We start from the raw sequence: 15,007 nt of genomic DNA on the forward strand, positions 1-15,007 counted from the left end.
TTGAAAAACGTACGACGCGCGCCAAAGCATAAGTGATGTCAAAGTGTTTACAAAGAGTGAAGCAATAGTGCGTTTAATGCTATGTGCTATAGTGTCTCTGTTGATGTTGATCGCTGACGTTTATAGTGGTAGGTCGACCATATGGGTGATAGGAGGTAATGCAAGTGTCTAGATCGGTAGAAAATCACATTTTCTTTGATTTGGGAGTAAGGATTCTCAATATGTTGATTTTCTGAAGACTTGGACTGAACAGGTCAACTCCCTTGCTACTAACATTTTTTGTCTTTTTTTGGTCATCACTTTTCGAGTTTTTTCCATGATTGGTGACATTTTTGATAATAACTCAATTTGCCTCCACGAGATATCGCTCAAAACTGGCTGAAAGTCTTGCTTCATCGTCATGAAGCTACCAATATATTTTCAGAACGGTTTTCTAGCTGTGAAAGGCAAGGGGGAAAGCAGTAATCTAGTACTGCATTCAATGCTATTCACTGCAATCCACTGCTGTCATCGATTGATGTACTAGATTACTGTTTTGACAGGCCCTCAGTCCCCTCATTCCTGGGAGCCCAACAAACCCTGGATCGCCTATAGTGGAATATTTGATAGTAATCGATAAAAATTACTATAGACTAATCAAAATCATGAGATCGAAGATTGATTTCTTCAAATGTTCAAAAAAAAAAATGATAATTTTGAATACAAAGCAATTAACCATTGCATTTTTACAAGTAAAGGTACTGTAAACAATAACCTTTTTCTCCCGGTGGTCCCACTAATTGACACTGAAAATTAAAATTTAAACGAATTTAATTAATGATTTGAGTTTTTTTTCCAAACTATTACCGTGTATGTTTTTATAGTAACAATTGAACTCAGCAGAATAGTCGCAGCAAATCTGGAATAAATGATTTCTTTTATGTAATAAATGAATAACCAAAAATAAGTTTTTTCATTGGCTCCATTGAAAGAGGAACACCAACGAACGTACAATTTTTCGACTTACCTCATCACCAACATATTCATTTTTGCAAAAATGATTGAACATAAACAGCAATCGATCTTCGAAAAAATCGCCTGAAATGTTTGTGAATATTTATAATTCGAATGAAGGTGTATTTAACATAATATTCCATACCCAAAATTAGAACACAAACAATTTTCTGAAAGCCCAATTTTAATTCAATTTCCAAAGCCAAGCCAAGCCAAACCAAACCGTTCTCTTGAGACACAATGACTGTTCTCTTCAAATGCTCAGCAACTTACTTGCTTACAAACGTCTGTTTTTCTTTCTTGAGTGTATAATCAAATGTGATGTCACGAAAAAAAAATAATTTTGGACTCTAGGGAAAACAAATCTACTGTACTTTAGTCATCAATTCAATTTTTTTCCCTGAATACGTAGATAACGAACTTTCTTTAATGAAACATTGGTCTAGCTGAAAACAAAATAATCGCTAGCAATGAATTTATGAAATATTCTCTCATTAACAGTATTGCCGGACTGAAAAATGTTTACAGAACAGTTATCGTTCTCAGAAAATTGAATTATAATATGGATGTTACTTATCACTTGTGCGAGTAATATCAATGTCAAGCCATTGCTGTGCCAATCAATATTTACTGTCGATTTTTCAATTCACAAGATTCTATATTAAAACACCCACTTTAGTTCAAAGTGCTCATGACGGCAATTTTATTTCAATTCCAATCAAAAGTTACAAAAAAGTGTTGTACAATCTTAAATTTTAATTTTTTTCGAACATATAAGATGATTGGCGGTATTATCTCCAAACTGTTTGAATGTGTTGGTCTTCATTTTTTCGAAGCATTCATCGACTGGTAGAATCAGTGATGCGCGTTGATCTTGTGGAACCTGTAAAAGAAGTTACTATTTTTTTAGGCACTTATTCAATCACATGTTATAGTCCATTGAATTCACCTCTCTAATGTTGGTGATCTCAGCTTTGATTTCCGATCGAATTCTGTGGCGAAACAGGATCAAGCATTCAACGGTGTCATCGAACGCTTTTTGCATAATCGAATTGGCTCTGTCTACTGCTTTGCTATCGCAATCCTTTTGATCAGAAATTAACATCGCTTTATGCACGGCATATCCATTGACTTGTGTTTGCATGGTTTTATTGAACTCTTTTAGCACCTCTTTGAGAATTGGATTGTCATCGCGATAAGCGGTTGTTTGTTCTGGTTTGCCAGCGTTCAAGTATTCTTCGAACAATGCAATTCGGTCCGATTTTGTTCCACCCAAATTTCCAGTCACTGGCGGTGCGGGTGTCTAATTGAAATAAAAATAAATGAAAGCCTAAATTTGTCACCTTTGAATATGAAATTAGCAAATGAGAAAGATACCTACCGAAGTAGTAGTAACTTCTTCACACTGCACACTCAAAACCAATGAAATTAACAAAATAACAACTGAAATCATTTTTAAAGATGTTCACAAGAAGACGATCGATGCCACACTAAATCGAGCTCAATGGTATGTGTCGTGGCGAATGCTTTGCCTTGAATTTTGTTGACTGGAAAAGAAGTGCTTTTCGTATTCGTACACCGAAAAAAAACGAATAAAGTCCAATGAAACGATTCACACAGAATAGCAAAATAATAGCAGACAAAAACCATTCGATAAAACCGGTTCTCTTGCAGTGCGACAAGGTCAGTGTGCGTGCGCGAGTATCGTCTCTTTAAAAGAACAAGAACTGCGTCTGTGTGTGCCAAACCGGCTACAGAAGAAGAACAACGAACGACCAACGAATTCGAACCAAAAGAAAGAAACATCCGAGCGATGTGTGTACGAGATTCATTGGGCAAAATAAAACAGTTGTTGCATATTATTATTATCTTTTTTCTTCAATGTATTGTATTTGTACAAATTTTTTTTTTATCGATTTCATCTCTTAAGTCTATACATTAAGAAGATATTTGGCAGTTTCATTTGATTTGTAACTAAAAAAAAGATTTGCATTTAAAATTCTTATTATTTTCTTGTTTTTCTTTTGTACTAACAAAATACAAAAATTGTTGTTTGTGCTTTCGAAGGGAAAAAAACGGTATTGGTTTATCTAATGGAAATATATTACATATATTTATCCTTTTTTTTCTCTTTTATTTTACAGATAGAACTATCACATAACGTTAATTCTTTCACTGTTTTCAACTGAATATATATAGTAAAAGTATGGGTGTTAGTGGAATTTCATAATAATGGATATTGCCAGCAAAGTTAAATCGGTGTTTTTGTGTGTGTTCGTTCTTTGTTTGTTTTCATCTCTAGAGTGGTTTGTGGCATTGAATTTTTTTTTTCGACTCATCTCATTCGTATTGTTATTGCTATGCTAGTTATTCTAAACAAATAAATTTCACATTGACAAACATTTTCTTTTTGATTTTCATTTTTTTTTCGTTGACGGAAGAATTATGGAATTACGACATCTATTTTATAGAAAACTGTTAATTTTTGGCTCATTGTGTAAGGTAGATTGTTTCAATCGTAAAACAACAACGCATTTCGTTTCAATTTCTTTTTTTTCTAAATTATTTTTCTGTTTCGAGCAGACGATGCAGCGTCATTTCTATTTCTTTATACAGACTTGACATCTGGACAATCGTGAATAGAAGCTGCCTGCTTTGATGGTTTGTTGCAAAGGTTTTGTGAACTGTTCGGTTGCGTCTAATGTAACCAACCAGAAACTGGTCATAGTCTCGTAGAAGTGGCAGTGACCCTTTCCACCGTTACATTCGATGAATGGATTGGTGCGGAAATCTTGCAAACAAGATCCAGTTCCCGACAATGCTTGACCACCGCCTCCGTTTGCAACGCCAGTGTGCTAAACACGAGATTGAGAGAGAGAAAAAAGAGGGAACAATTTCAATTAAAGCCAAATTCGAAATGAATTCAAATAAGATTGCATTGGGCATACCATAAGGAAACTGTAGCCTTGCCAGAGTCCTTCCCAACCGTATGGACAGTCTGGCACTTGAATCGTTTGACTGTGCAATGTGATAACGTTTTGTGGAATTTCGCAAACAACACAACGTGAAATGTATTTCTCCATTTCACGATCGGCCACCGGCATCATTGGAATTGGTGCGGTTGTTGACAGCCAGAATGTTCGATCGTTTCGCGATGCATAGTTACAAACGTTGTTAACACCGCATGACAATGCTGGCAGTGTTGAGAATCGTCGGACGCATGAGCCTGGAGATCCTAAATCTTGATTATGTGGATAATCGTTGCCGTCAACGTACAACAACGAATAACCGTCCCACAATTGTGTCTGACCATCATCACAGCGTGGAATTTCAATGCTTTGACTGTGTTTTACCAACAAAATACCGCTGTAGTAGTCTGGTGCATGTGAGCAGTCACGACCGGAATCACCTTTTGGACCAATTGATCCAGGGCGTCCATCAAGACCTGGTGCACCAACCAATCCAAATTCACCTAAAATCCATCGATTGGAAAATAAATAATTTCTTAACTATATTCAAATCATCAAGTTAATCGATAACACATACCTCTATAGCCTGGTGGTCCTGGTGGACCGCGTGGACCTGGAAATCCTTGTAAACCGGTTTCACCACGAATTCCTAATGAAATGCGAGAAAAACATAGAATAATTTCAATATTCTTGAATTCATAATAACTACACCAACGAATCACTTTAAATAAAACATTTCGTTTTCATATTCAAATAAATCATACCTTGTAATCCTTCGTCACCCTTCAATCCAGGCAATCCGCGATCACCCTTTGGTCCGTTACTTCCTGGAATTCCGGGAGTACCTATTGCGAGTGGAAGAAGAATTGGTTAAGATTTGTTTGTGGAACAGTTACATCATTTCGAATGTATTCGAAAGCATTACCTGGTGGGCCTGGTGGCGAAATTAACCCTGGTTCACCTTTGTCACCCTTCAAACCGATAAAGCCATCACGTCCGTCTCTTCCACGTGGTCCTGACAATCCCTTTTCTCCCGGATAGCCTATAAATTAACATTCAGTTTGAGAATAATTTCATTTCAAAGCACGATTTGAAGAAGGTGTTGTGTTGAAAAATGTGAACATTTTACTTTTTCACAAACATTAATAGACATTGATTTTGATTGATTAATTCCATTTGATTTTATAAAAAAAATTTACTTTCGCACGTTTGACAAATTCTTCAAATCAAACCTTTTTTTGCATTGCATTGTATCATTAATTTGCTATTGATTAAGAAACTAACCTGGTGGGCCGGGTTGACCCTCTGGCCCTGGTAGACCGATATCTCCCTTTGATCCTTCTCTTCCGTTAATGCCTGGCAATCCTGGCAAACCACGGTCACCCTTCTCTCCAGCTGGACCTGAAGTTTTCCGAATAGATCGAATTGAATGCGTTTATAAATGAACTATTTCATGTGCTGTATTCCAATCAAACATTTTCACCAATCATTTAGACAAGAAGAAATTTGTTACAAAAGCAAACTAAATTGGATTGCTTCAACTCGATGCATAAATTTACCTGGAAGTCCTGGAGGACCAACATCTCCCTTCTCCCCTGTGAATCCGCGTTCTCCAACTACGCCTGGTGCGCCTGGTCGGCCATCGAATCCATTCATGCCTTTGAAACAAACACATTTTTTTTTAGTTATGAAAAAGACTTGAGCATTTTTTCTAATGAATGCGTTGTTTGGAAAACGATTATTATAAATTACCTGGAGCGCCTGATAATCCACGATCACCTTTATCGCCTCTGAGACCAATTGGGCCTGGAATACCTCTGATACCTATGCAAATGGGAAATTGTCAGAAAAAAGTACGATATTCGTCTAGCTTTTGAATGATCTCAAATTCATTTTGAAAAATTTCGCGACGAACAACTCAAGCGATTCAACTGTACAGCACAATCTCTTCCATGGATTTGGGTAATGTGAAAGTAAGTATGGGAGAGATACATTTGAACAGTTTGAATAATGAGTGAAAGAGTTCAGTCATTTTTTACGAAGTTGGTTGTTGCAATTTACCTGGAGGTCCTGGCAATCCACTTAAACCTTTGTCACCCTTTGGTCCAGATAAACCGATTGGACCTTCACGACCATGCTTTCCATGTAATCCAGGCAAACCTACGGATTAAAATTCGTATTAACAAATAGACGGAAGAAGAATATGAACACTGGTCTACTCAATGCATATGCTTGTATTTGCAAAGAAACAAATCATCATTACCTTTTTCTCCTTTGACAACTGGACCAATTTCACCGGTCTCTCCTGGGAAACCACGATCTCCCTTTTGACCGGGGAATCCATCCAAACCACGCAAGCCTTGTGGACCTATTCAAAAAATTCGAAAGAAAAATTATTATTTTTCCATTCTTTTACACCTTACAAGCATAGAATTCAATCAAACTGTCATTATGTTTAATTCGAATGCAAATTCGACAACTTTACTTTATGTCAATTCAAATGTACCTGATGGGCCTCTTTCTCCTTTCAATCCATCGAATCCAGGTGTACCTCGATCACCCTTTTCACCTTGAAGTCCGGTCAAACCAGTTAAACCAGCATCTCCTTTCTGTCCTCTAGCTCCTTTGATTTCAACGAGCTGTCCAACGCCACCTGGCTCTCCAGGCAAACCGATATCACCCTTCAAACCAACCAAACCTGAACATTTCAAAAGTTGAATCGATTAATATCTTATTCCATTTTTTTAAATTAAAACTTTGGCAAAATTTCAAATTGTAATGTAATTTCTTGGTTCAATTGAAAAATATAACATTTTGATTTACCTCTTGGACCAGATCTTCCGGTATCTCCCTTGTCACCCTTTTGACCGTCGAATCCATTGAATCCACGCTCACCTTTCTGTCCAATCAATCCATCGTAGCCGCGTGGACCTTGTGGGCCTGTTTCGCCTTGTAAACCATCCATACCTACAGAATTGCGTTAGAATTTTATTCATATGCACTTTATATTGTGATCATCATCATCATCATCATAAAATCAAGTCAAAGTTCAATAAAAATGTGAATTTTTTTTCTGACATATGTGATCGATCAGATATTTAGCGTTGTTTATAACCTGGTTGTCCTGGTGTGCCTGGTCTGCCAAGACCACCTTTGTCTCCTTTCAATCCAGGGAAACCGATTTGACCACGATCACCCTTTACTCCTTGTGGGCCTGGAGCTCCATCTCTACCATCAATGCCAGATTCTCCCTTTTGACCTTTCAATTGAAATATCATATTTTATTATTAACAAAGCATTTTGTGCAAATCGAAAATAAACCATTTGAAAAGTTTGCAATTTGGTGTGTTGAAAACATCAAATGCGATATATTTTATATATATTAGGTATGAAGCAATCATTTAATATTAAGTACACAAAAAATTGCAATATCTGCCTTTTATTTAGATTGGAAAAAGATTGAATAGCTTACCGGCTGGTCCTTGTCTGCCGTATCCTGGAATGCCAGCGTTACCCTTTTCACCTTGTAAACCTGGCAATCCATCAAGTCCATCTTCTCCTCTCAATCCTGGCACGCCTGGATCTCCCTTTTGACCTTTGTTCAAACATGAGAAATTATTAGTCAATATTTTGTATGTGAAATTTATTGATAAAACGCAGAAAAAACATTGTTTCTCCTTTTACGGGTAATTGGGAAGATATAACGAAAACCTGTCTTCATCAAAGTTAGTGTATTTATCAAGTTTTATTTAACACTTTTGATGAAGAGAATTTTGTGTTATTCCTCTTCAGTTACTCGTAATTCTTTCTTGAATTGAAGTAGAAAGAACATTCGTACTTTTATGCCACATCAATATTTATAAATAAAAATTTCATTAAAAATGTTTAATTATACCTTTTTCGGAAACACTTCCCGGTTCTCCTTTTGGACCGATTGGACCTGACACGAAGAACAAAAAAGAGAATGAAGAAGAAATGAGTATATTGTTTTAATAATTTAAACAGCTCAGAAAAAAAATGAAACAAATTCATTCTGAACAACCAAATTCAAGTGCTCTTCAATTTTGAATGTTCATCGCTGAAGATTTCTCTCAACGTATATTATTACAATGGAATATGAATATATTTCAAACAATTGCATTGTTTGAAGAACAAGTTATTCCAATTAAAATGAAGAAAAACACAAACCTGGGAAGCCGTGATCACCCTTTTCTCCATCTCTTCCTGGCACGCCGTCGAGTCCAGGCAAACCAACCGGTCCGGTATTTCCCTTCAATCCAACTGGACCAATTAAGCCAGGAGGTCCTATAAATCAATTTTGAAAATATACATTGTAAAACATAGAACAAATATATATCCACAATATTGAATCCAACCTGTGAGTCCCTGTGGCCCATCCAAACCGATCAATCCGATTTCACCTTTTTGTCCCTTTGCTCCTTGGAAACCTTGGATACCTGCACAAAAAATTTGAAAAAAATTAATTCAAAGTACCTCAAAATGGGAGTCAATTAAAAAAAGAAAATAATTTTCATCCGATATTTACCTGGTTCGCCTCTCAAGCCAGGAACACCTTTTGGTCCTTGAATTCCTTTAGCACATTCAGCACCTGGATAACCGCGGTCTCCCTTAATACCTGGCATTCCAATCATTCCGGTGTCACCTACGATTTCAAATTAATGTTATTTTTATTGCATCCGAATTCTTTGCAAAATCACCTTAAAGCTATTTCATTTAATTTCCGACCATTTTCGGTTAGAACTCGTTCGAATGCCATTGTGCGGCTCAAACATAAATTTCATAGAAATATGAGATGTTATAAGGGAGATGGTCTAGTTATGAGACAGCGCCAGTTATGAGACAGTCAATTATTTCTGTCATGCGCTATGGAAATGTTGGTATGAGAACTGTCAATGTTCTTTATTTGATGTCCGCCAGTTTTTAGGCGAACACCGAAGTGAATAGACGCATTGCTTGTATACGCACCAAACATCGTGTTGAAAATCGTGTGAAAAAATGATTTGGAATATTTTTCATAGTGCCAATTTTTTGTGAAAATCAAGTTAAAAAGGTGAGTGTAATGCATTAAAATGTTGTATTTTGATTATATTTTGTGATTCTAGTTCGGATTGTTCGATTATGTGTTGTGGAAATTTTTTTGTGAGTAATGTTCAAAATGGCGTCTCGATCCGGTTATAAGACACCGTGTTGCCCAGTTATGAGACACTCTAGATTTTGCACTGAAAGCATATAGAAACGTCATATTTCGTCATTTTTGTTGTCAAAACGCATTTATATGCAATTACAATTGTATTTTAACTAATATTCTCGGATTTTCAGCCATGTCTCCTCCAAAAAAGCTTCATTGCAACGGGCATTGCTCCATATAATCCGGACATCTTTACTGACGCTAACTTTGTCCAAGCCGTTGAACAAAATGACATAGAAGTGGCTATTGATGCTGATATCACCGAAGACGACCAGCGACGTATTGTTTTCAACGATGCCATTGATCCTGTTGGTCGTGAAGAAGAGGTGTTAACATCTGAGCCCTCTGAACTATCCAGCTCGGTGTCACTAATGTCTCTTGCAAGCAACACTTCGTCGGTTTTGGATGCGGTTGGCCCTCTACAAGGCAAAACTCCAAAACCAAAGTCGAATCGTGGACGAAAACCGATGGGAAGTGCTGAATTGACTTCTCCGGAAACCATGTCCGTTTTGAAGCATGTAAGGCCATTAAAGGCCCAATTTTCTATATTTAAGCCATTGAAGGCCTTTATAATAAATAAAGAATAATATTTGAACATTTTATGATGAGTTTCCTTCATATTTATTTACTTGTATTCAATTTTTCTGGGTGTCTCATAACTGGACCAAAATTTTTTTGGGGCCAAAAAAATAGTCCTCACAAAATTGGTCAAATTTTTTTTCGAGTAACTGGAATCAATAAACTTTCATCGGAAAAAAGTTGCGTCTGGACATAAGCTACATGATAGAACTCTAACTTTCCATTTTTGAAAGCCACAGAATTTTTTTTAAATCTAAAACAAAACCCGTCTCATAACTAGACCATCTCCCTTACAAAATATGACAGCTAACAGCTTGATGTACTACATTTAAATGTGGTCACTGCTAAATTTAAAATTTCATACCTGGTTCTCCTTTCAATCCAGGTTGTCCTCTGCAATTGCATAACGTTCAAAGATGTTAGTGTTGATGATTTTAATGATTCAACTGATTTTCGATAATTTTATCGAAATTGTAATTTGGGACCAATTGACACCCATAGAATAAAAGAACAACTTATGATGAGCTCTTTATCTATAATTGAGACGGAATAAAATTTAGAGCAAAAAAGAGACAAATAAAATGCAGAAAACGTTTTTTCCGCTCAATGCTGAGTTGTGTCACTTTTGCTCGCAACTTTATTTGTCTCTTTTTTGCTCTAAGTTTTTTCCATAGGGTGGCAGCATGAAGAAAATTCAAATTGTTGCGCTGTTTAGTTCGGAAAAAATTCCGAAATTACATTGATTTGCCTATTGAAATTGAGGGCGCTCGCGTCGCTACAGTTGTCATTTAAGTTGTTTTCGGTCTTGCTGCCATCCGATGGTTTTTTCCCCTCTCATTTATAGATAACGAGCTCATAAGTTGTTCTTTCATTCTAATCAACAATGACTTCAAACTATCGTGATTGTTTTCATAACATTTAAAAGGACTTTCGAACTTCAAGCTATCGAAATCCGAGTAAGTTTTGTTCATTTTTCACTGGCAATTATGTTCATTACCTGATACCATCCATACCAGGTCGGCCAGGTGGTCCGGAAATACCTTTATATAAATAATTATTGATTAATTTAATTTTTATTCATTCATTCAATTTTATCAACAATCAAAATTGAATAGTGAAATTTTATTCATTTTGATCGAATGGAAACAATGAAATCTTCATGAAATAAAATAAACAATATTAAAATAAGAATAGTTTTTATTTCTGAAAGCTTTACGATATTTGCATCAAAGATCAAAATTTTAATTTTCACTATATTGATATTGTTTGCATTGACTGTTTTACGTATGCGTTTGATTTACCTTGTGGTCCTTTTGGTCCAGTATCACCTTTTGGTCCGGTGTATCCAGGAAGCCCTGGCGCACCCGATAAGCCTGTTATAAAATAAATTTGGCGTTTGTAAATGAAAACAGCTCCAACTAGTAAAATAAAGTTCAACCTAACGAGCGATTATACTGCAATCAGCAGTAACTCTTATAGAACCAATGCTTGAATTAAAATTCTCTATGTAACGTGTAAGTATATGGTATTTGTTCAACAAAATTTCAAAGATGCTTTATACAAAGAAGCCACTTAACTCTTCTAAGCAAATATCAGAGTGTGAATATATTACCTGTATCTCCTTTTTGGCCTGGGTAGCCAACTTCGCCTGGTAATCCGTCCAAGCCTCTCTCACCAAGAATTCCACGCTCACCCTTCAATCCGCGCATTCCAGTGTTACCTTTTTATGTTAAAAGTAAAGAATAAAACACAACATTTGAAAAATCATTTTAACTCTATCTACAGTATTTTAACTTCAATCCGCCCAGGAAACCGAACGAAAAAGCTCAAGATTTCAGAAATGAACTTGCATACTTGGTTCGAAACGGTTTCTGAGAAATGATTCATTCCAATGGATTAAGTTGTTCATTCTAAGAACATACCTTTTGGACCTGGTGGTCCAACCATTGAAAGCCCTTGTTCTCCTTTGCCTCCCTTTTCTCCTGGTCGGCCGGGAATACCTCTTGATCCATCTTTTCCTGGTGTTCCGGGGAAGCCGATCGGTCCATCGTTACCTATTTAATCAATCAATCAAAAATTATTTATTGCTCGTACCAACAAAATTTGGGAGATAATTCGGTTTTTCCTTCTTTTTACCTTTATCTCCTCGCTGTCCTTGCAACCCTCTCGGGCCAACCGGTCCTGGAAATCCAACTGGTCCTGGTTCTCCCTTCGGTCCATCAGCACCCACATCACCATATTCACCGCGTTCACCTTTATTTCGACAGTTGATATAATTTTATAATGAGTTGGATATTTTGTAGAAATGTTCAATTCGTACAACACAGTGAAGCGCAATGGTAATAAATTCAGCAAATCCAAAACCATTCAGAGTTCAGTTTGCATTGTCCCTATCGGAAGATCACTGACTTGTATCTAGAGTTTAAAAACGCGTTATTTTTTCAGTGTTTCCAAAAAACGTTTTTTTACAGAGCCGTTATAAAACGCCCAAAAAACGTTTTTTTCGTTTTTTATCGTTATTTCTTCAAAAAAAACACTACAGAAAAATAACGTTTTTATAACACCGTTTGCGGTATTTGTCGAAACGTTTGTAAACCATACTTGTATCATGAATGACGTTCATCTGACAAATGCCATTTCCAACATTTGAATAAACCTCATGACGAAAGCATTTACTTATACTTTCAAACTGTACCGTATAGATGCCCTTAGAGCATTCATTGCTGAATATTTTTCATTTACAGCGCACTTTGTTGAATTCGTATATCATTCAAAATGTTGATTAATTTAAAAAATTACCTTCAATTCCTCGATCTCCAAGCCCGCCTTTGTCTCCCTTTGCGCCTTTTTGTCCTGCAAAATTTACAATTTAATCAAACGGCAATGAGATTATTTTATCTTGTGTACATTTAATGCAATGTATGAAAGATGATGTATCGAACTTATAGTTTACCTCTGGCGCCAGCTATGATATTTTCTGGACAGCTGCTCGGATCTCCTTTTTCTCCATCACGACCCGGCTCTCCTTTATCGCCGCGGTCACCTGGTCGTCCGTCCAATCCCTTATCACCTAAGCAATTAGAATGGAAATCACGACAATACACATGACTCATATCCATATCCTTTCACAAATTCATCCGCTTCTTTACTTTATTCGTTCAATTTACCTTTTATGCTGAATCCTTTTTCTCCGGGAATTCCATCTAAACCAGCACGGCCAGGTGTTCCATCTAAGCCTGGTGCACCAGTGCGACCTTGATCACCTTTCTGGCCAGGGAAACCTTAAGAAAGCATTTGAATTGTTGATTTAATGTTATACTTTTGTAGGTTATTGTTAATAGCAATTTACTGGCATCATATGATCTCATAGGTATGTCAATTGAATTTACCTGCAAGACCTGGGTATCCGGGCGTTCCTCTTGGACCATCGTTTCCTAATGAAAATAGTTTAAATTAAATTAGTCCAACACTCAAACAACGCAAAATGTTATCATTCATAAAAATTGAATGTCATTTTGCAATGATATTATCAATTCACATACCTTTTGGTCCGACACGTCCCATTTCACCGCGTTCACCTTTATCTCCTTTCTCGGTTTTGATTAAATTCCATGAAATGGTTGCTGACTCGCCACGTGGTCCTTCAGCTCCTGGTCTACCAGGCAAACCTATTCATACGTACGCATTTTTATATTAATCGATCTTTGGCTTAGGAGCTTTCACTCAGCGTTTCAGTCAAAATGAAAAATATTCTGCCTGATGTATCAAATAACTTTTTCTTACCATCAAGACCAGGCGCTCCAGTTGTTCCCGGTAATCCTGGGAGACCATCAGCTCCTACTTCTCCCACATAGCCTCTTTCGCCTGGAATTCCAGGTGGTCCTATACGGGAAAATAAAAAGAAAAGAAAGAATTAGTAAAACATTTAGAAGAAGCGAAAATAAACGCTTTGTGTGTTTTGATATATAATATTTATAGCTCTGTGAGTTTGCAAGCGAGCTTCTTTCAACGATCCATTGACAATACATTCTATTATAAAACGGTAAAATCAACTCACCCATAGCTCCTGGAATGCCATCAAAACCACGTTCACCTTTATCGCCTTTGAATCCTGGTCTGCAATCCGAGCAACGTCCACCAATATCACCTATTCAACAGCAGCAATATAATTGTAATATTTGGTTTTGTCCCATGTATTTACCAGAGCGAACGAAAAACTTTTTTGCTATTTTCTTACCTTTTTCTCCCATATCTCCTTTGAAACCTGGAATTCCGGGTCGTCCAGATTCACCCTTTTCTCCCAATGGACCTGGTCGACCGGGCAAACCTAAAGTCAACAAATTCGTACATCGATTAATGATCAAACTCAAGCTGTTAATGTATCAATTCATAATTTATTTTGAAATAATTTGCTCAAGTTTGCTTATTTCAAACGTGTTGTTCAATTGTACTCTGTAATTTACCTGGTTTTCCGTCTCTCGAGTCTCCTGGAGTTCCAGTGTTTCCTTTAAAACCTCTTTCTCCCTTTTGTCCTTTTAAGCCTGGGTATCTAAAAATGTTTCAAAGTGAATCGCATCATCAGAATACTTTCAGTGTTAAGTGTTAAAATAAATCTATTATATGTGGTGTTGATCAAATTCGCTCTATTTAAAAAGCACAGACAAAATCGTGATAAAAATCCATATGTTGGTGAAATTCACTTTCTTTTTTTATACATATTTATTTCGAGTAAATACAACACCTACCCTGGAATGCCATCTTCTCCTCGTTCACCAGGCAATCCAAATCCTGGTGTTCCGGTGTCACCACGTGGCCCTTCTGGGCCTGGTGCTCCAGATGTGCCTATTATCAAATAATTTAAAATTGAATTTATGTTCCATTCGCACACTAGTTGAATTGGTACACTTTAGTTGAATGCATAGGAATATTCATAAGCAACGACATTTGCTTAGCTTCTTTTTAACTAACTAAATGTCGCATTCAATGAATTTTCTTATGCAATCAATTATAGCTGTGCCATATTCGTATCTTAATAACCATCCTAATAATTTTGAGAGATTATTGAGATCCGATCATAATACCGATAAATCTTAATAACGCTATCAACTTTTTATCAGGTTATTAACTATATTCAAATAATAACGTTATCGGATGAATCTTAATAATATCGTTTTGAAGTTATTAAGATCGAATCCTGATAATTTATCAACATTCAATCTTAATAATCATCAAGTTCTGGAAGTGGGTTTTGGTGGAT

The 15,007-nt window shown here is 36.5% G+C and overlaps 2 protein-coding genes and 1 long non-coding RNA gene across 4 annotated transcripts in view; all 3 read right to left on the reverse strand.

The window, feature by feature from the left end:
* Positions 1 to 21: 21 nt before the first annotated feature.
* On the reverse strand, positions 22 to 1,246 carry LOC129565196 (uncharacterized). Its single transcript, XR_008687586.1, has 5 exons — positions 1,139 to 1,246; positions 1,007 to 1,077; positions 847 to 898; positions 755 to 785; positions 22 to 588 (listed from the first exon to the last, which is right to left on the reverse strand). It is a non-coding gene; the product is annotated as an uncharacterized LOC129565196 (long non-coding RNA).
* Positions 1,247 to 1,667: 421 nt separating this feature from the next.
* Positions 1,668 to 2,542, reverse strand: LOC129565197 (uncharacterized). The gene is made up of 3 exons (XM_055439771.1): positions 2,375 to 2,542; positions 1,943 to 2,296; positions 1,668 to 1,876 (listed from the first exon to the last, which is right to left on the reverse strand). The coding sequence occupies exons 1-3, from the start codon at positions 2,444 to 2,446 to the stop codon at positions 1,742 to 1,744; spliced, it is 561 nt and encodes a 186-aa protein (XP_055295746.1). The 5' UTR covers positions 2,447 to 2,542; the 3' UTR covers positions 1,668 to 1,741.
* Positions 2,543 to 2,850: 308 nt separating this feature from the next.
* Positions 2,851 to 15,007, reverse strand: part of LOC129565198 (collagen alpha-1(IV) chain) — a 19,418-nt gene continuing 7,261 nt past the window's right edge. Inside the window, exons 20-53 of one of the 2 annotated variants that reach the window (XM_055439772.1) lie at positions 14,496 to 14,592; positions 14,214 to 14,299; positions 13,988 to 14,077; positions 13,808 to 13,897; positions 13,534 to 13,632; positions 13,293 to 13,418; positions 13,140 to 13,184; positions 12,918 to 13,031; positions 12,704 to 12,820; positions 12,550 to 12,603; positions 11,887 to 12,003; positions 11,673 to 11,804; positions 11,363 to 11,470; positions 11,052 to 11,123; positions 10,748 to 10,790; positions 10,115 to 10,143; positions 8,509 to 8,625; positions 8,339 to 8,419; positions 8,151 to 8,267; positions 7,858 to 7,902; positions 7,435 to 7,557; positions 7,078 to 7,221; positions 6,786 to 6,929; positions 6,469 to 6,660; positions 6,226 to 6,330; positions 6,024 to 6,122; positions 5,715 to 5,786; positions 5,522 to 5,620; positions 5,247 to 5,363; positions 4,888 to 5,004; positions 4,727 to 4,807; positions 4,540 to 4,611; positions 3,942 to 4,465; positions 2,851 to 3,848 (exon numbers count right to left, since the gene is read on the reverse strand). In XM_055439772.1, coding sequence (XP_055295747.1) covers positions 3,594 to 3,848; positions 3,942 to 4,465; positions 4,540 to 4,611; positions 4,727 to 4,807; positions 4,888 to 5,004; positions 5,247 to 5,363; positions 5,522 to 5,620; positions 5,715 to 5,786; positions 6,024 to 6,122; positions 6,226 to 6,330; positions 6,469 to 6,660; positions 6,786 to 6,929; positions 7,078 to 7,221; positions 7,435 to 7,557; positions 7,858 to 7,902; positions 8,151 to 8,267; positions 8,339 to 8,419; positions 8,509 to 8,625; positions 10,115 to 10,143; positions 10,748 to 10,790; positions 11,052 to 11,123; positions 11,363 to 11,470; positions 11,673 to 11,804; positions 11,887 to 12,003; positions 12,550 to 12,603; positions 12,704 to 12,820; positions 12,918 to 13,031; positions 13,140 to 13,184; positions 13,293 to 13,418; positions 13,534 to 13,632; positions 13,808 to 13,897; positions 13,988 to 14,077; positions 14,214 to 14,299; positions 14,496 to 14,592 — 3,923 coding nt within the window. In that variant the 3' untranslated portion in view covers positions 2,851 to 3,593. The remainder of the gene's footprint in view (positions 3,849 to 3,941; positions 4,466 to 4,539; positions 4,612 to 4,726; positions 4,808 to 4,887; positions 5,005 to 5,246; positions 5,364 to 5,521; positions 5,621 to 5,714; positions 5,787 to 6,023; positions 6,123 to 6,225; positions 6,331 to 6,468; positions 6,661 to 6,785; positions 6,930 to 7,077; positions 7,222 to 7,434; positions 7,558 to 7,857; positions 7,903 to 8,150; positions 8,268 to 8,338; positions 8,420 to 8,508; positions 8,626 to 10,114; positions 10,144 to 10,747; positions 10,791 to 11,051; positions 11,124 to 11,362; positions 11,471 to 11,672; positions 11,805 to 11,886; positions 12,004 to 12,549; positions 12,604 to 12,703; positions 12,821 to 12,917; positions 13,032 to 13,139; positions 13,185 to 13,292; positions 13,419 to 13,533; positions 13,633 to 13,807; positions 13,898 to 13,987; positions 14,078 to 14,213; positions 14,300 to 14,495; positions 14,593 to 15,007) is intronic. The other variant, XM_055439774.1, reaches the window with a different exon arrangement.

This window comes from Sitodiplosis mosellana, unplaced genomic scaffold, assembly GCF_009176505.1.
Source record: "Sitodiplosis mosellana isolate CC-2019 unplaced genomic scaffold, AAFC_SMos_1.0 Smas_scaffold_2, whole genome shotgun sequence".
Lineage (NCBI taxonomy): Eukaryota > Metazoa > Arthropoda > Insecta > Diptera > Cecidomyiidae > Sitodiplosis > Sitodiplosis mosellana.